This window comes from Pipistrellus kuhlii, unplaced genomic scaffold, assembly GCF_014108245.1.
Source record: "Pipistrellus kuhlii isolate mPipKuh1 unplaced genomic scaffold, mPipKuh1.p scaffold_m20_p_1, whole genome shotgun sequence".
Lineage (NCBI taxonomy): Eukaryota > Metazoa > Chordata > Mammalia > Chiroptera > Vespertilionidae > Pipistrellus > Pipistrellus kuhlii.
In genome coordinates, this window is record NW_023425404.1 from 71,140,471 (window position 1) to 71,160,266 (window position 19,796).

At 38.0% G+C, this 19,796-nt stretch overlaps 1 protein-coding gene across 3 annotated transcripts in view; it reads left to right on the forward strand.

Annotated features, from left to right (window-relative positions):
• AKAP6 (A-kinase anchoring protein 6) overlaps positions 1 to 19,796 on the forward strand; it is a 451,051-nt gene that overhangs the window by 332,681 nt on the left and 98,574 nt on the right. For all 3 annotated transcript variants that reach the window (XM_036451362.2, XM_036451376.2, XM_045585282.1), the window contains exon 9: positions 3,234 to 3,354. In XM_036451362.2, coding sequence (XP_036307255.1) covers positions 3,234 to 3,354 — 121 coding nt within the window. The remainder of the gene's footprint in view (positions 1 to 3,233; positions 3,355 to 19,796) is intronic.

A 19,796-nucleotide genomic window follows, 5' to 3' on the forward strand; every position in this document is an offset into this window, starting at 1 on the left:
AATAAAAGGTTTTCTGGGTAAAGTAATCTTGGTTGTAGGGTTCTTGATTTTCATCACTTTCAATATTTCTTGCCAATCCCACTGGCCTATAAAATTTCTGTTGAGAAATCAGCTGACAGTCTTATGGAAGTTCTCTTGTAGGTAACTAACTGCTTTTTTTCTTGCTGCTTTCAAGATTCTATTTGTATTTAACCTTAGGCATTTTAATTATGATGTATCTTGGGTGTGGGCCTCCTTGGGCTCCTCTTGTTTGGAGTCTCTGTGCTTCCTGGATGTGTATGTCTACTTCTTTCAGCAGGTTAAGAAAATTTTCTGTCATTATTTATTCAAATAAGTTTTAAATTTCTTTTTCTCTCTCTTCTCCTTCAGACATTCCCATAATGAGAATGTTGGTACACTTGAAGTTGTCCCAGAGGTTTTTTATTTTTCCTCATTTTTTAAAAAAAAAATATTTTTTTTTCCTATTTTGATCAGGTGTTTTCTGCTTCCTTATCATTCAAATCTCTGATTTGATCCACTGCTTTATCTATTGTACTGTTGGTTTCCTACATTATTCATATCTGACTGATTCTTTATGTTTCATAACTCCATTTTTATGTTTCTCATTTTTTTGTTGAAGTTCTCACTAAGTTCATCTCCCCTTCCCCAAAGTTCACTGAGCATCCTTACAACCAGTGTTTTAAACTCTGTATTTAGTAGATTGCTTGTCTCTGTTCTGTTTAGTTTTTTTTTTTCGTGAGTTTTGTTCTGTTCTTTCGTTTGGAACATGTTTCTTTGTCTTCTTATTTTGGTGGCCTTCCTGGGTTTGTTCCTATATATTAGGTGGGGCTGCTATGTCTCCCAGGCTTTGTAGAGTGGCCTTATGTATTAGGTGTCCCTGTAGGACCCAATGGCACAGCCCAACTCCCTTGCCCAAGTTGGACACTCAAAGTGCAGCCCTTTGGGAGCCCTGTACACCCTCCTCTTTTGTTGAGCCTCTATTGCTATTGGAATGTCAATGGGAGGGCTATATCCCTAGGGCAAATGACAACCTCCAGGAAAGATCAGCTGTACAGAGGCTAACTCCATGGAGCAGGATTTACTTCAGCGGGGCTCTGGTGCCCTTGAGTGTGTCATTTGTGGAAGTGGTTGCATGGTGCTTAAACATAATCTGAAGCTGTTCAATGGATGCACTGGCTCTGAGCCTCTCTGGAGTTACAGGCAAAGGTCAGCTGCTGCCTGTGTCTACCCCAGGCCACCAGGCATGAGCTACAAAATGATCTGCAGGTGGTTGCTACTTGTACTTGGCTTGGAGATGCCCAGAAGAGGCTAAAACTGTGAAGCAAGGCCAGCTGCCACTATTTCCTGGTGAGGGACTTCTTAGAGAGAGGTATGGGGCACATAGAGGCTAGATGCTACTTGTTTAAGAGATTTTAGGAAAGTCTGAGGCATGAGCCAAGAAAAGCCATTAATATAGAAAAGCCACTGGAAACAGTTTGGGTTGAGGTCTCAAGGAATCACCAGGGTAGTGCAAAACAGAGTGAGCCAGGTTGATGGGGACTCAGATATGGCAGTGCTTGCTGGCTCTGTGGAGGAAGAGCTCTGAAGAGGAACAATGGCTTCTGTCAGCATTTCTGTCTGCAAGAAAGCTGCTCCTCCATCTCTTGCCTGGGTGCCTAACAATTCAGTCCTTCCCCATATATCTCTGGTGCTTTTTGAGCTGCTGCCCCAGAGCTGGATTTCAGAAAAATGAGTTTGAATAAGTCTGTGCACAGGCCCTTAAAGAGGAACTCCTGGGATTCCAGAAGCCTCTGTTTCATACAGCCATAATTGCCACTGGTTTTTATAGCCAGAAGTTATGAGGACCTCTCTTCCTGGCACTAGAACCCTGAGCTGGAAGGCCTGGTGTGAGCTGGAACCCCTGGCTTCTCACCAGGGACCTCTGCAGCTGAGATACGCTTCTCAATTTTTATCCACCACGTGTGGGCATGGGACCACTCTATTCCACACCTCTGCCCCTCATACCAGTCTCAATTTAGCTGCTTCTTTATATCCTTAGTTGTAGGACTTCTGTTAGGGATGATTTCAGGCAGTTCTGAATGATGGTTGTTCTGTAGTTTAGTTGTAATTTTGATGTGGCTGTGGGAGGACATGAGTACCATATTTACCTACGCCGCCATCTTGATCTCCAGAAGCCCGGATAAGATTTTGTTCAGTTACCGTTTGACAAACTCTAGGATTTCTTTCAGGAGGATAATTTTTTTTTAGGGAAAGACAAAGTCATAGTTTTTCATCTGCACTTTCATTTTCTGATCACAGTGTTTTAGAAGAATCTGGGCTTTACTTATTCACCAGGCTTTCAATAGAGAATCACATTAATCCTTTTAAGCTCCTTATTCTAATGATTTATTTTGTTGAAAACCATAGTGATCCTCCTTTGAATTTTAATGATTGCTGCCTATTCAAAGATTCATTGTTTTGACTTCCTGTCCTTACCTTTGTTTCCTACATGTCTGTGGGGAACACCTGTCTAATACTGGATCTGCCCCTGGTTCTCACTGGTTTACCAGAGTCACTCAAGCCTATCTCTGAGTGTTAAGCTGAAATGCTGGCTACTCATCCATGACAATAAATCTAAGATATATGTTTGCAGAGATAGGCAGATAGACAGCAGAGGAACAGATAAATGATTGAGCCATTTCCCAGTGAACATTATATTTTGGATATGATAGTGAATTATGATTATTATAGAGAAATTCATTAAATTAGTATTCTTAATCATGACTCTATTGGGATATAGTATCCATAGAAAATCTAGCATATGAGAATGGGGTTTGAAATTTGAGGGTACTGTTCTTAACCAAAATTCTGGACCATGTAACCTTCAAATGGCACTGACCCACCATTTCTGAGCCTGTTAAATATGCTGGTGCTCTTTTTCAAGGTAGTAGTCATTTCGTTCAAGTGCTACAAATCTTCAGAAAGGGTGAACAAATGGAAATCACCATGGTAATATGTCTCAGGTATGAACATCGAAATTACATGTTATGATTTCAAAATCTAAGAAGTGGCTATGTTGCAAGCTTGAGTTCCTCTTTTACCCACTGTGTAAGCACAGAGAGATTTTTTTCTCCTGCTCTTTTTATAGGTATCACCCAGGAACATCATGGGTTTTCAAGAATATATTATTCTAATACAAGATTTTAACAACTACTCTGTATTTATGCATAATACATGTTGTGTCTTATCTTCAGGCTTCTGGACTTTGATTCAGAATATCAGGAGCTCTGGGATTGGCTGATTGACATGGAGTCCCTCGTGATGGACAGCCACGACCTGATGATGTCAGAGGAGCAGCAGCAGCACCTTTACAAGGTTAGCGCTCCCTTCCTGCTTTTACCTTGCTGTGGAAGATCTGATTAGCCTGACAAGTCTCTCTCTCTCAGGATATCTTTGCGTTCATTGTATGTATCATGGTGTCTATTAGAATTCTCTTCCCTGTCCCCAAACTCATTTCCATCCCCTGTGTGCTGACAGGCTGCACCGACATCATAATTGCAAGAAAGTTCCCTTTATCACATTCTATTTGGTGTAATTCTATAGAAGGACAAAGATTTATCTTCAGGATGAATAACAACAAATGAAACTGCATTAAAAAATAGACTGAAACAAAACAAAGGGTAAATGGAACGGTCGCATTTAACAAAAATGTGTTTTGATTGGAGCACTCAGGTAGATTCTATCCACCCCCAGATCTTCCGGGGGGGGGGGGGGCGGCGTAGATGTGCCTTTAGTTTGGTGTGCTGCTTTCAGGGTGCAGGGCTTGTCCAATTTAATGTTTGTTAGTGATACATAGAGCAGACGTTGTCATATTAAGTCAATACATTTGCGTGTGATTTAAGAAAACTGGCTTGGAACTCATATATTGATTGAGGCAATCCATCTAATAACTATCTATATTGTTTTCCAGGTCTGCTAATTCACCCTTAGTCTAGTGTGTTTTACAAATTCCACTTAAATGGTCTTAGACGTTATTACAAAACAACCCTGTGATTTTGACTGAAAAAAATGGTTGCAAGATTCATAGTGTCTGAAAAGATGGTGGGGAGGGTAGAGGGACTTTCCACGAAATATCAGACTGTAGTAAATCTTCCTCATTTAGGCAATTTTTATTGGAGTAATTCTGACAGTTGTCATCCTTGAATTGCTTTGAGCATATGGCATATTTCAAAGAGCAGATTGTGAATCATAAAAAATAAAATTAATAACTAACCACAGAATCAGCAACAGTATAATGACAAGAAACAACTACCCTCTAGCTTTTTAAAATTTCTTATAGAATAAGAAGTACATTCAAGGTCAAATAAAAGTTGTCTTCTTTCCTCTCCAATCTTTATCATTTGAAATTACCATTATTTAATATATTATTTTAATTTTCCCCTCCTCTAAAGATAAGTATTTATTTGTACTTTTTGAGGGTCTATCCCACTTTAATTAATATCCCCTGGGAATCATGTTGGTTAAGAGAAGATATTGCCTCTCAGGGACTCAGCAAATGGTGATATTTTACTCCCTAAAGAATTCTGTTCAACATTAATCAAGTTTGTTGACTATCAGCTATTTCTTGTATGGATAGCTGTCCACATTAACAACAAAACAACCCAATATATCTTCTGGTATAACATATTACTAAAATAACAATCTTGACCTAGTAGCCAAAACTAGGTGATTTTACATTTTATGTCAAGATCAAGAATTATGTATGAAAAATGCCTATAAACCTACATTAATTTGTGATGCAAAAATATTTGTTTTATTTCTAAGGTTTAAGATTAAAAATTGAGTCAAACAGGAAAAGATAATATAAAAGTTACCTAATCGTAAGCTGTTATCTCAGATTTTATTACACTCATGCTGCCAAATAACATTTCTTTCTTCCTGATGCATTCTGTATTTTGCACATAAGCCACTATTTATTTCAGAAACAGTGCTATTCTTTGTCAAAATCGCATCCATATAATTTACATCACAATTAATAGGAAATCACTGAACAAAAAGTGCAGTCTTCTTTTTCTTGTGGCTTCCTTCTAAGTGTTCTGCCTGAGAATTCTCATTGTGGCATATTGAAGGCCATTGTTCCACCCACTCAGTACTTCTGGGCTGTAGTATTTTTCCAAACGTTTTCCTACTGGGGTTCTTTATTTGTGACTCGTGTCTAGTCATCATTTTTTCTTTTTTCTTTTCTTTCCTTTTCTTTCCTTTTCTTTTCTTTTCTTTTCTTTTCTTTTCTTTTCTTTTCTTTTCTTTTCTTTTCTTTTCTTTTCTTTCCTTTCCTTTCTTTTCCTTTCCTTTCCTTTCCTTTCCTTTCCTTTCCTTTCCTTTCCTTTCCTTTCCTTTCCTTTCCTTTCCTTTCCTTTCCTTTCCTTTCCTTTCCTTTTCTTTCCTTTCTTTCTTTCTTTCTCTCTTTCTTTCTGTCTTTCTTTCTCTCTTTCTTTCTTTTTTGTTTTTAGGTGTCAACATATCTAAGTTTATGAGACTAGCACTAACTTTGCATTTGGCTTATACGCAATATTAAAGGTTGAATTGGAAACCAAGGGCAAATGATACAGGTTTGTAGAGTTTCTCTTTATAGATTCCAGAGGTTTGGAAACTTGCAAAACAATCTTAAGGATAATGACTAAGGACTAATTTAGAACTTGGAGTGGCTTCTGCATTAGAAAAACTGATGAAGGAGAATTATTTCAGGTCTTTCCCGAGAATTCCCAAGTCTGTGCCCCATCCCTCTGTTCTAATCTGCTTTTTCAGCAATCAATGGAACTGCAGCCTTGGGGGAGGGAGATGAAGCCGGGTCTCAGAGAAACTCCCAAAAGCCCTCAGCTTTCATTGGGTCCCCAGGCCTCGCTGGGCTTTTGGTGCTGTTGGGACTACCTTAGTCATTTTTAATCTTTGAATTGGTTGGCCCTGAAAGATGCCAGTCATTTATTATTATTTTTTATTGACATTTGGGACAAAACAAGTTTGTGTTAGTTTGTGGGATTATCTCTTTTCCTCTTTATTTTCCCCATCATTGTGGCAACTTATCAGGACACCCAACCCATTTCACAGCATTTCCAATGCATCTCAAACCTATCTATATCATCTTCATTTCTTAAAACACCTGTATAACGTTAAGAACAATGCCTTGCACTTATATTATCTATGTTGTTAAGTAAAGCACCTTATACAGTTAGTGAGCTAACCGTATTGAGTTAAAAAATTAAGGGCGGGAATGAAGTTTATGATTCCAGGTATTATTGTAAAGAATGAGGGTGAAACTTTTAAGAGAGACCTTCAGCCGAGTGTTGGTAGAATCCCAGGAACTACAGACCAGGCAGAATCATTATTCCTTTTATCATAGGATTTGGAACCTTTGTTTTCCTCTCTCTAAGGGGCTTTCTATATTTCATCACTCAACTCCTTACCAATAGTCATGCCCAGACCCAACTTATGCATTGTACCCTCCCGGCTGCTCCCCAAAGACCACATTTAGAAATGTGGGGTGAGAGAAAATAATCCTAAGATGGTGCTCAGTGAAGATTTGTAGGCACTACCTTCTTAAGTTTAGGTACTAACTTTCTGGCTTGACCTACTTGTTTTATGTTTTGGTCTGTGCTGGAAAACCATCTGACCTTAACTCCTGGACATGGAACTGCAACTAAACACCCTGGCTGTTCATTCAGCAGACCCCCTGAGCGGGGCACCTGCCATGATGCCTTGGTTACCCCAAACAAGCAAACTACCCAAGGAATTCATGCAGGAAAAGAATTTGATTTAACCAGCAAAGATCACATTCCTACAACCTTAATATTACAATGGGCTCTAAAATGGATTTTTTGTTGTTGTTTAAACCACTTTTTGTTATTTTCAGATTGTGAGAAATTGAAGACCATTTTCTTTCTAACTTTAAACTGCAGGGTCCTTATTAAGAGCAACATGGTTCTTATTAAAAAATAGTCACTCTCTTAAACATACTTTCTTTTTCGGAGACACTGAGCCATACTCTCAAAATCTTCTCCCCCAACCCCCACTTCTCTTTCTTGTCAACCTCTGAATTGGGACCTCTGGGCCTATTTTTAATAAACATTGGCAGTATCGTCAGCCTGGGAAACACAAATGCAGTTTTTTCTCCTCTTTTTTTCTTCCTTGATATGAAAATCATCTCCAAGGAGAACTTGCTCCCGCTCCTCGCTTTCTTCCTCTTCATTCCTCTACCTTTTTAAGTAGGACAATTTAATTTGTCAAAAGTAACCACTGTGATTTTTAAAGTTCAGCTCCTATTTGTACTAGAGTTACGAAGCCAGAATTCATAATCACGGGGAGCTGTCACTCTACTGGTCTTTATGTGCATTAACTATTAATGGAGCAATATTTAAAACCCACTTGCAAAAGAAAAGCTCCGTGGTTTTTTTCATTTCTACAGATCAAAGGTGGCATTATTCTTGGGCTCAGGGAAGCTCAAGACATCCTCCCTGTCCTATACATGTCACAGGCGGAGGGGCCGGAAGCCTTTCCTCAGGCTGCTGCTGTCACGCCGCCCTCCTGGCAGAGACTCGGACTCTGGCATGCTGGGAAGACTGCCCAGTCAGGGCTCCTCACCTGCCACAATGCTCTGCCCTTCTCTGTCACCTACCAGCATTGATGGCAATGCCCTAGCCATCCTGGATGGTTGGGGGGTTCCAGAAATTAAAAAAGAATTAATTTCAAGGGCCAAATTTGGAAGATGCAATCGCTAATTATTGTTCCAAATGAACAAGAGCTGTTTGCAGACAGTATGAAGCTTATTGACATGGCATATTTATGGATTTGTTTCTTGAGTGAATGGCTTAGCTCTTCCTCATTAATGAAATATTGGGTTATATGATTTCTAAAAGGTTAAAAATAACCCTTTCAGCTTGAAAATAATATGAAATTAGTAGCCACCTTAACTAATAATGCCTGCATGCTTTCAAGGACCTTACACTGAGGATTTTGTATTTAATTTTGAGAGTTGGTTATTCATATAATTCTGTTTTCATGGGGCAAATGCAAATATCCTCTATCTTTCTCCATTGATGTCAGTATTATACAAATATGTCCTGTGTATAAAAAGAAAAGAACTACTCATTTCACATAATACAATGCTCTGTATAGATTACATACATATTTACTCAGCTGTGAATTTGAAGTTGTTTATGAGAATTCACAGGAAAATAATACAAATATGTTAAAGTGTAAATTTAAATTAAAACTGGGGAAAATACACAGAGATTAGAGTCTGTTTCTATGAGAAGAATTAATATGTAGGCACATACACTGTAAGGTTCTACATAATTACTAAAGATAACCTCAACGTTTTATTCTGGGTTTTCGGTAGTGAAAACAAAGAGGGGAATATGCTTAATTGCAAAATTTTCATTTTACCAAGGAAAAGTCACATGCCTCTGAAGAAATTAAATTTATTTTGATACTTAGATACAAAAACATTTTCTTTTAGGATTTTTTAAAATATATTTTATTGATTTTTCACAGAGAGGAAGTGAGGGACAGAGAGCTAGAAACATCGATGAGAGAGAAACATCGATCAGCTGCCTCTTGCACACCTCCTACTAGGGATGTGCCCACAACCAAGGTACATGCCCCCGACCGGAATCGAACCTGGGACCCTTCAGTCTGCAGGCTGACGCTCTATCCACTGAGCCAAACCGGTTTCGGCTAGGATTTTTAAAATAAGGGATTAGGATGGTATGATAGAGAAATGTCTAACCACAGTATTTCTTTTTCTTTTCTTACTTTTTTTTTTTTTTTGAGAAAGAGCTCACATTATTACAAGTAAATTTTAAACAAAATGATTCTAACAAATGAATGATTATTTTTCTCTGACTGTGTTGCCAGGTCTGTCTAAACTCTCGTGGAGCACAGCTCTCAGCCAAAGGTAGCTCCTCTTGATGAGAGCTTGGCCGGGGAGGATAATAAGAGCGATACCAATTTTACACACTGGGAAAGAAGAGGATATTCGGAAAGTGAGAGATAATTATAAACATCAAAGAAAATGGAAAGCAGTTGAAATTAGTTAATGCAAAGTTAACCAAACAAAAAAGGGTAAAGGAGTAAGTGAAAATCATGTATAGTTAGATGAATGAATAGATAAGACTACACTAAAACACAAACAATAAAAATAAAGTAAACAATGAAAGAATTGTTTCAGAAAAAATAAACAAGAGAAAGGGATACGTTTTAAAGGAGAAAATGGTACTTTGGAGAATTTGGGTGTGTATTTATGACTTTTAAAAGAAACATATGCATGGAATAGAATGAGAAATCCTGAGGAATAAGAAATGTAGTGTAAGAGAAGAAAAATGTGATCTAGTCAACTTGTTATTTTTGTAACTATTGATGCCAAAACAATGTTGTCACAGTTATAAACCAATCATAGAAAACAGATTAAACGTGCTATCCCTATATTTTATAAATTCACAAATTTCAACCCTCTATAATAGTTCCTTGATTTTGTTCTGGACAGTTTCTAAGTAGTTTCAGATGTGGCTGGATACCTTTATGATTGAACTTGCACTCCTAAAAGTGTAATGCTAGGCTTGCTCATAGTCCAGGTTATAGTAGCTGGGCTTGAAATAGAAGGAAATCCACTAACTTAAAAAATAATTTCACATGTTGGTATATGGAGTAGAAGTAGCATACTTCAAAAACTTAAATTCTGTTAATTAGGGCTTATGTTGGAATTTCAGTACCAAAATTTCCTACCTTAATTGTTCAAAATGAAACAAATTACTAGTTATTGAAGCAGTCAAGGTAAAAATATCACAGATATATCAGGCACAAGAACCTAATGGTAATTTTTTACCTCTTTCCCAGTAGATTAATTGTAGGGCCTAATTGTCTGTTAGATTAAAACTCCATTAAGATAAGAAGAATATGCTTAAAATCATTATATTTCAAATAACATTATCTAGTCATTTTTAAAGTGATCAGAAGGGGAAAAAAATCTAGGCTGCCTCTACTGGTATCTAGAAATAAATTTGTTATCCCATTTTTACTGAAGTTCAAAAAGTCCTTAGATTGACTGTCATAGTAATTTGAGCTTTGATGAATTAGTGTTTGCTATGAATATTTGAATATATGTTTTTTCTTTTCTTCTTTTGAGAGAGAGGCAAAACTTACCTTGAAAATGTTTAGGAGAAACACCACATGACCTCACTCATTTATGGATAATAAAGAACATTATAAACTGATGAGCCAAAAGATAGATATTAGAGACAGTAAAGCAACAAGCAGACTGTCAAATTACAGTAGGGAGGGTAGGGAGATCTGGGAGAGAAAAGAAATCAACCAAAGGACTTGTATATATGCATATAAGTAAAACCAATGGACACAAAACTCTGGGGAGGGAGGGTATATATGGGAGGGGGGGACTATAGTAAGATATGTACACAGATAATAATTAAATTAAAAATAAATAAGAAAAAAAGAAAATGTTTAGGAGAAGAAAAAGTATATGGATATGGTTTCTGAACAATATAGTAGGAGACATTGTTCATGTTGGAGTTTATAATTTCTATTGGAATCACTTAATAGAAATCCGGGGGGTGGGGTGATGTAAAGAGAATAGAACACCAAGTACTAGTTGGCTGTGTGTGCGGAGGGGCAAGGAAGGGTAGCCCTGCCAACAGTTTTTGTCCCTGACGGGTGAGCTACTGTCCGGAAGGTGCGCTGGCTCTCCGGGCAGCCTCTGCTGTATTATCCTGGCTTCTCCCTCTCCCTGGCAGGCAGCGCTGGCCTAGAGTGGATCAAACAAGCCGTGGGGAAAGTTCCCCTCATTTGCATCCCTTCTAGACAGCCCTGTCGTACTCTTTGCTGACAGGAAATCACTGTCTTTGTCACCTTTTCTCAGGGCCCTCCTTTTGGCAGGGATGGGCCATGTGACCACACTTCCTCACAACAGCAGGCTGGCCGCACTCAATGGCATGTTTTCCTCAGCGCTGAACGGGGCAGAGGAGTCAGGGGGAAGTGGCTACATTCATTTTAGAGTGAAAAGATAATTAACACTTGAAGGACGAGTGCTACAACCTATGGAATTATTCTTCAAATTGAAGTTAATTTGATAAAAACTTGTCAAAACTACCTCCCCTAATGCAACTGTTTAAAAAATAAACCTTGAACAGTAAGAGTTGGGAGAAGGAAGAAGGCAAGAGAGAGAGGGGCTTTGGGCGAGAGGGCGGGAGAAAGGCAGAGGGAAATCGTTGCAAGCATTAACTGTGTTTGCAAAAGCCACTTAAATAGGCTAAAACTTCAGCATTTGGGACGCTGGAGCATATAAACCGCTTACTTAGATGATATGAATAGGACACCGGCAAACAAAAGCAGCAGTGTGCTCCTAGAAAACGGTGCTTAGAGGAGTTTCCCTGGCAACAGAAACGCAGTTCCAAAAGTAGACAGAACTTTCCTCAGAAAACATACTATTAATAACAACCTTCCGGAACAACTTGGAACAATTTGACGACTTGGCAATAATGATGCCAAGTGTTCTGCAAATTAATCTAACACATAATAGTTATGTTTCCCTTGCCCGTAATTCTGCTGGACCCGACCTAGAACTCACTGCTTTTCAATGGCACAAATGTGAAAATATTTCTCCATGTTGTCATGGAAAAAGAAACCCAAAAGAAACGCCAGTGGCCAACAGCTGAACCAATGACTGCATTCAGCCTTTTTGGACTCTACCAAAGAACTTACTTTAATGAGATGAGTTTATTCCAATGAGAGCTACTACATCTAATATCTCATCCCCAAAAAAGATGCTTTCACAGACAGAACTTGGGAAAGAGTTCACAGCCTGAGGCTGGCTGAGATGTGAGCACATCTTGAGGCCATCGGTTACATAAATGTAACACTTCACCTAATGCGTGCTGGGTGTTATTTTTAAAGGCATCATCATTTCTTGTCAGCCCAGAGAATAAACTAATCTCGGGTCTGTTTGACCAATGGGGATCATTTGAATTCTCCTGAAGGCTATACGTTTACCGGCCAAGGAAGAGCACTCCCCTCCCCTGACCTTTCTTGGATCCTTGGATCTAAAGGTTAAAAGTAATCAATATCTCATTGCGCTGCTTGGTTTCAGGGTAATAAGTAATAACCATCATGTTAAATCCAAATGATTACAGATAGCACCGCAATGAGTTGACCTGTTTGGGAGCTTTTATTAATTGCAATCAGGATAATCATTAGAGTTTGCTAATAAAATTTTGGATTAAATTGCAAGAATTTCAGCCTTTAACTTTTGAAAAATGGCTTTTGCTTAATTAGGTGTGAATATGCAGTGCTTTCTCCTGTGTTGAGCTAAGAGATTTGGCTTTAATGCTACATTTTTTTGTAAATTTCTTTCTTGTTTTATAAAGTAAATTAGAGGGACATTTAAATTCCTGGTAAGGGAGAGTGTTTAGTTCACTCTCACCTTTGGCTCCTGAACTGCTCAAGCTACCAGTATGTATGTGTTTCAGGTCAATGAATTAAAGGAAATGTCCCTCACCTACTTTTTAGTATTTCCTATTTTTAAATTACTTATCTTTAGTGGTTATATTTATATTTGAAATAATCTGGTTTGAAACTAAAAAATAATATATGATATGTGATTAAACTTTATAGATAACCATGAAATAAACTGAGGTTTATTTGTTTTGTTGTTGTTTTTTAAAGCAGCAAATTTTAAAGAAAAAACCAAGCATTATCACTGATAAAGGTCTTAATGTAAAAAGGACAAATGTTATGTTTAATGTTCCATGCAATTACATCAGGAAAGCATCGGTTATTATAAGGAGAACCACAAGGAAGTGCATAAGATATATATATGCAACTGAGTCCAAATATTTTGTCTTTATTAACCATTCCAGTTTTATTAGCACGTCATGCATATATTTCTAAAGCAGAAAGGTAGGGCTAGATGGGTACTTAGAAAATGTTTTAGTAATTTCAAAAGAAGTCCTGGCACCTGTTCAGAATAGGCTGCTGAGCCCTGGGGCGGGGGTTGGAGGGTGGAGCTCAACTCTGGTGCTTTTACAGATAAACTCTAACCTCCCTCCCTCTCGTCCTTATCGCACTACCCTGTGCCTAACTTCAGAGGGAGGTAGATTTGTTTTTGTCCAAGCGATATCGTTTTTGGAATATTAGGAATTCCCCAACTCAACTACCTTTATTGGTAAATGTTCACACTGCCTTAAGCCCTATCCTTAGGATTGATTTGTTTGGAGTAAAAATATAATACAATACACTGTGCCAGATGCAGCTATTCTATAGGGGGTAGGAGTAAATGCCAATTTTACCATCTAACTTAAATAGTAGAGCACTGGGAAGGGAAGATGGAGTGGACAGAGGGAACAAATCCAGACAAGAACCAAGAACAGATGTTATCTACTTCATTGTTTTATAAAAAGAGAAGTGTGTGTGTGTGTGTGTGTGTGTGTGTGTGTGTGTGTGTGTTATGAGATAGATAGAGGATAGAGGAAGAAAAAAAAAAGAACCTTGGCCAAATCTGACTATTTGACTCTGTCTATGCCCCATGCACATTATCTTATTCAATGTTCATAATAATCAAGGATTATTTTCCCCATTTCACCAGACTCTGAGCCTGAAACACTCAAGTGGCTAGCCTAAAAGACACAGAACTAGCTTCTCAGTCAGGTTAGGCTAGGTTTTACTGATATAATCACCCCCAAATCTCAAAGGTTTAAAGCTACAGATATTTATTTATCATGCATACATGTCCATCACAGAGAGGCTGTGGGCTTTCTGCTTGGCGTGTTCTTTCTCCAGAACTCAGACTACTGGACCAGCCACCCTCTTCAATATTCTTTCAATGTGGCAAACATAAAAGAGGCTTCTGGAGGGCCTCCCTCTGGCCATTAAACCATCTACCTGAAAGACACACATGCCACTGTCTCTCAAGATCATTGGCCAGAACTGACCACATGGCTCCACTCCATCCCAGGCTGGGCGGGGAAATGCACCCCCAATATATGTCTGAATGGCAGAAAGCTAGAAATATTTACTGAGCTCTGCCAATAACTACCACCAGAAATGAGTAAATAAATCAGGTCTTGGACCCAATCTGCTTGGCTCTAATAACAAGTCATTCTTTTACATGTTTCTGCCTACTCACTGTTACCTCATATCCTTTGCCTACAATAGGCAAAATTCTTGCAAGAACATTATTTCCCTCCTCAATGTGAGCTTTTGATGCTAAGATAGAAAAAAAAAAGATCCTACATTTTAGATAGTACATCTGCAGAGAAACCATGATGAACTTTGGTTGGATCTTTAGCTAATCATCAGACTATTCTGTGAAAGCCCTCAGACTGTCTTAAGCACCTCAGCAGCCTGGAGGAAGGTTGCCATCTTGAGCCTCACAGGACCTTCCTATGTACTGTCCGATTCAGGGAAGCTAGAGAAGAGTCTACCAGATTGCTTTTGTGGCTGATTTTACTTTTTCTTTCAAACTTTCTCGGACCAGAGGGCTACGGCCTTTCTGCAGAAGGATATCTATCATTCCAGAAAGTCATCTGCACCTACTATTTCAGCTGCTTTCCTATGTAGTTGATTACATATGCTCACAGACAATTGCATAAAGAAAATAGATGTGATATTCCCCACCCATCACATTTTAGCCATGGAAACTAGGAAGTGTGTGGAAGAGGTACACCTAATTGGAGTCGTGCACACACTTATGTGTTTACACATATACACACATATTAATATATGCAAAGTGGTGACTTGTTTAATTTTTAAAAAAATCTATCATCAGGATTGAATTTGAATGAAAGATTCCTTGGACCAGATACACTTGTAGTCCCAAGACATTTAAATCATGCATATATAAATAACTATATAAACCCCCTTCTATGTGCCAAGTTTCAGTCTGGAGCTCATTTTTCTGTTATAAATCTCGGCATATTGGAGTTTATTGCCTTCGCTACAACAGCACTCTCCCTTTTGATACTCACAGGTGCCTCCCTGAGAGGGCCCTCCAGGAGGGTAATGTAGCTGTGAGTTCTTTCTTATTAATTAAATGCATGTTTTAATGATGAAAGGTTTGGACTTTGTGGACAAATCTGAGAATGAAGAGGGTAATTTTTGTTAGACTTCACACTCCAGGAGGGAAGGTGTCATATCTGTCTTGCTTATTATATATCTCCAGTACCAAGCACAGCACCTGCCACAGAATAGAAACTCGGTATATGTTAAGAAACATTTTTCCAATAAGGCTTATTCAATGATATATTAATTAAATTCTATTAATCAGAACTATGCTATCAATTCTTTTCTTTTTCTTTTTTTTCAATAAGACAGTACTGTTTTCATGCTGTGGCTATTGAGTCTATAATCACCGAAATTTACAACTAGTCTCAAACCATGGTATTCACTGATATATTCTTGACTTTGTAGAGAATCCCAATATAATTATTTATACATCCAAGACAACACCTAAAAACAGAAAATAGCTGTAGGTAAATACCAACAATCATCAGGAAGGGTACATATATCAGCATAATTTGTTCTTATACCACAGTTAACAGGACAGTTTATTGGCACATTTGTTGTAGAGAATTAAGTTTGACTTCAGATAAATGTGTACATCTAAACAGGCAATCATGAAGGGGGTGAAAAAACAGTAAGAGGTTTGGACTTGGGCTGGCTCCTCAGTCCAGTCCACTGTGATGAGGCGGACAGGGGGGACTCCAAAAAACGGACTAATTTTCCCAAAGCTATAGTTAGCTAGTTCAGAATACAAAAATGTTAATGGTAAATTTCATGGCTGTAATATCAAGAGAAGGCTAACACCTGAAGCTTTCTCCCACTTTCATTAAACAACGTTGTACTCTTTTGTAACTTAACAAAATGATCCTCATGTGTGATCATTTAAATTTAGAGATTAATTGTAATTGTTAATGCTTTTAAGCTATTAAGAAAAGGTTGAAAGATGTACCATTTAAAATTGGAATTTGATACAGATTTGTGATGAATTCACTTTTTGCCCCAATTTGTGACCACCTTGATATCCTTTGGGTTTATGCCTTCCCACTGAACTTTGTCCTTCCTCCTCAGCATTCCTTCACTGGGCATGTTTGAGATTTGAAAATATGCACAAAAAACTCTCCTCTCCGAATAATTTTTTTCTCTTCTTTTCCTCACTCTCTTCTGCCTGGTGATGTGAAGTCCTGATTCTGTGAATCAGTGATTTTTTTATAAGCCACAAACAAAAATACTCCTGTTCATTAAAACTGAAGTATAAATGAATCTCTAGAGTTGAGCTCATGGAATTCTTTTTCTGCAACATGCGAGTACAGCAAAGGAACTCAAATTTGGCTAGAATTTTGCAATTCATGTTTTGATGATAGTTTAAGAGGCTCTGCTCGTCCAAAATTGGGTTAGAAAAAGAAATGAAGTATGAAAACACTGCCTGAAGCCTTTTTATTTACAAAAATTTCCAGGGATACCACGAGTAATGCCAGAAATCTCATGTGACAGCCAGCTCTTGTGGCATTTTTTAGCTCACCAAGTTCAGGAAATAGTTCCAGGAAGCTCATTGGAGTTCAAATATTTTTTTTTAATTAACTGAAATGAATAATTGTGTTCCCTACCCATTGTCCAGACTGCTACTCACACCCATTCCCCACTGGGTGGACATCTTTCCAGGGCTGGTAATATTTAGCATTCAATAAATAATTTCTGAATTGAATTACTTGTTTAGTGAGTGGTTGTGTTTTTTTTTCTTGAATCATAAAAAGTCAGTCTCTTAGAGAATTTGTACAGTTATTTATTTCCATGGGAAGTGAGAATTTTACCTGGAGTTTCAGGACTGCAGGTAACCTAGAAACAAACTTTATTTCATTTACTCTCTTTCAAGGATTGTTTTTGTCCATTCCAGAGAAAAGAGACTTTGTCATCCATTGAGGAACTTTCCAGAGGGTATTCACAACCGCCTATTAAAATGTTTAGCAATTCTCACTGCCCTGAAAGTCTTCTTATATCTGGTATAAATCCTTTCTGCTAGGTTTAATTGCCAGATCCACCAAAATCCATGCTCGGTAATAATTAGATCTCTTCTGATTTCTATATAGTCTTATTTCTCCAGCTTTTGCAGTTTTCTTTTCAAGTTAAAAAAATCTTTTAAAAATCCTTTATTTCAGTTTTGTCTACACTCCATCTAACTGAAACCATGTCCATCGTCTTTTGTCAAAGAAAATATGCTAATATTGAAAGACTGCTGGTAAATCCATACACTTGAAGGTTTTCACAAGCACATGGATTTCCCCATCAGGTTTTTCAACTCTCTTTTATTAAAAGTTAATAACATAGTTTATGGATGGTTAGTGGAGGAATGTGGCCTGTCTGAAATGGTATGACTTACACTTATACCTAGGGAAAACAAAGTTTAAAAAGAAAAAGGAAATAACATAAAAATGGACCCAAAAAAATCTTCTTCCCATTTAGAAACTGAACTGTTTTTTCTCCCATTGGATGCATAATATATTATTTATGTAAGAATGAGCAGTATGCTTTTGGCTCACATTCTACTTGGAACATATACAGTATGACAGCTTCCTTGGCTTATTGTTGTATATGTGGCTATCTATTTTTAATATGTTGCTTTTGTCCTTTTTCATACTTGCTTACATCTGTTGTTATGAAAACTGACATAGAGTTTTTAAACACAAAAGAAGTGATGGAGAAAGAGATGGTAAGAGACAGCATTTCAGAGGAACATGAGGTGGAGAAATAGGAGCAAAGTCTCCGTGGAAGGAAACCCAAAGTAGTGTCTGCAAGCAAGATGGGAGGGAGGTGGGAAGAGGGTTTGCAGTCACAGAGGAAAACCCGCTATGGCAGCATAAAGCATTTCTAGGTTAGAAGGAGCTTAGCACATTGTCCACCAAATATTTAAATTCTTTAAGCTGGAGTTTTCAAACTTGTGAAACGAGGACAACACTTACCTCCAAAGGTTGCTGGAATTCAATCAGGTGCTGTATGTAAAGAGTATGAGCTCAATACATAATACAGAACCAGAGGTTGACAAAAGATAGCCTGTTTTCTAAATAAAGTTTTATTGGAACACAGCCTGCAGCATTCATTTGTGTATTGCCTATGGCTGTTTTATATTAAAATAGCAGAGGTTAGTGCTTTCAACAGTAGCCATATGTCCTGCATGCCTAAACTATTTACTAGCTGGTTCTTCAGAGAAAATGTTTGCTAGTCTCTGGTATAAATAATTATTATTATGGCAACAGTGTAGGAATATGTATTATTCTATAGGTTTGAGTGATTTTCCAATTCAGTTTTATGTCTGTTGTATTATCATAATACCCATTGACTATCATTGTTTTGCCCAAGGTTCTCGGTGTTTTTTTTTGCTTTTGTTTGTTTGTGTGTGTGTTGCAATAACCCAAAGTCGCCTGCTCGCTTGCTTTCCAATGCAGCATAAACGGTTAATAGGTTCATCTCACCACCAGGTGGCCTCCTATCCTCTATTGTACTTGTGGGACCCAAAGGGAAGCAGAACACGAGTCTAATTCACTTCTTTCAACTTTGGCCGTTACTCTGCTCTCAGCACTGCTCTGCTGGCTTGTCTGCTCTGAGATCCGGCTAGGAACCCTGCGTTTTGTGTTTGGTTTTGAAACATGAATTCACGGTGACCCACTTAGAAAATGAATTGTAAAATCAGGAAAGCAGTTAAAACAGTAAAAACAAAATTAAAATGTTTAAATGTCTACACATACATATCAAAGTAGATTTTTTCAAAAAGAAGCTTGACTATCACTCTTAGAGCTTTACCATGGCTCAGTCCACTCTCGCAGGTATACCAGCAGGATTAACTGATCCGGAAGCTTCCTCTGGAAATGACAAAGGCCACTGCCACTCACATTTCCACATGTTAATTTCTCTTGAAAAGCACGGATGGACTTCACCTCAGTGCCCCAGCGTCTTTATGTTATTTCATTCTCTAGATTCCCTTTTGAGTTCTTTTTTATCTTATTTTTAAGCTTCCTACAGACCCACGTTAGGAAAGAGATGGGAATCCCTGTGACAAAGCCCTGGAGGAGGCTGCCATCCTGGGCAGGGCCACTTTCTGCATCTGCAGAGTGAGGGGGATGCACAGAGTGGCTCAGGCCCATTCCACTTTGGGGTCCTCTCTTTGGTGAAAAGGAAAAGATTGTTCTTATTAGCAACTGAGTTTGAAATCTGGCAAAAATCTGGGATTTTAGGAATTCAATTTCAAAGTCTAAAGAAATAAACTTATGAGTAAACATATGTATATTTTAGAAAACTACCATAAAAAAGTACGTAATTTCTAAATGCCATGTTGTTTTTGGTTCATTGTAGGTAGTTCTAAATATGTATTTGGGAAGCCCTTTTAGAACCTTTCTTTTCCATTTTCCTTGGATTCAGTGATAGATGACTATTCATTTGAATTCTCAACAGTGTCTTTTGCCGAATCTGTCAGGGGAGCTCAGCTTTCTCTGCTACGTCTTATTTCCCACACATTTTAATTTTCCTACCTTTTTTTCTTTAGGCAGAATTGACAAATGCTTCTCACATTATTTTACAGCATTGAACAGATATAGCCACTTACACTTCCATCACAAAGCAGTCATTTCGTATCATATGGACAACCTGTGCTTACCTTCTGCTTGTGTTGCAGTTTGTGTACCTCTCTGACTTGTATTTGAATTGTCACACTGGATGTCATGGCAAATACGGCTAAAGGCGTTTAGCCGTCTATAAGGAAAAGACCATTA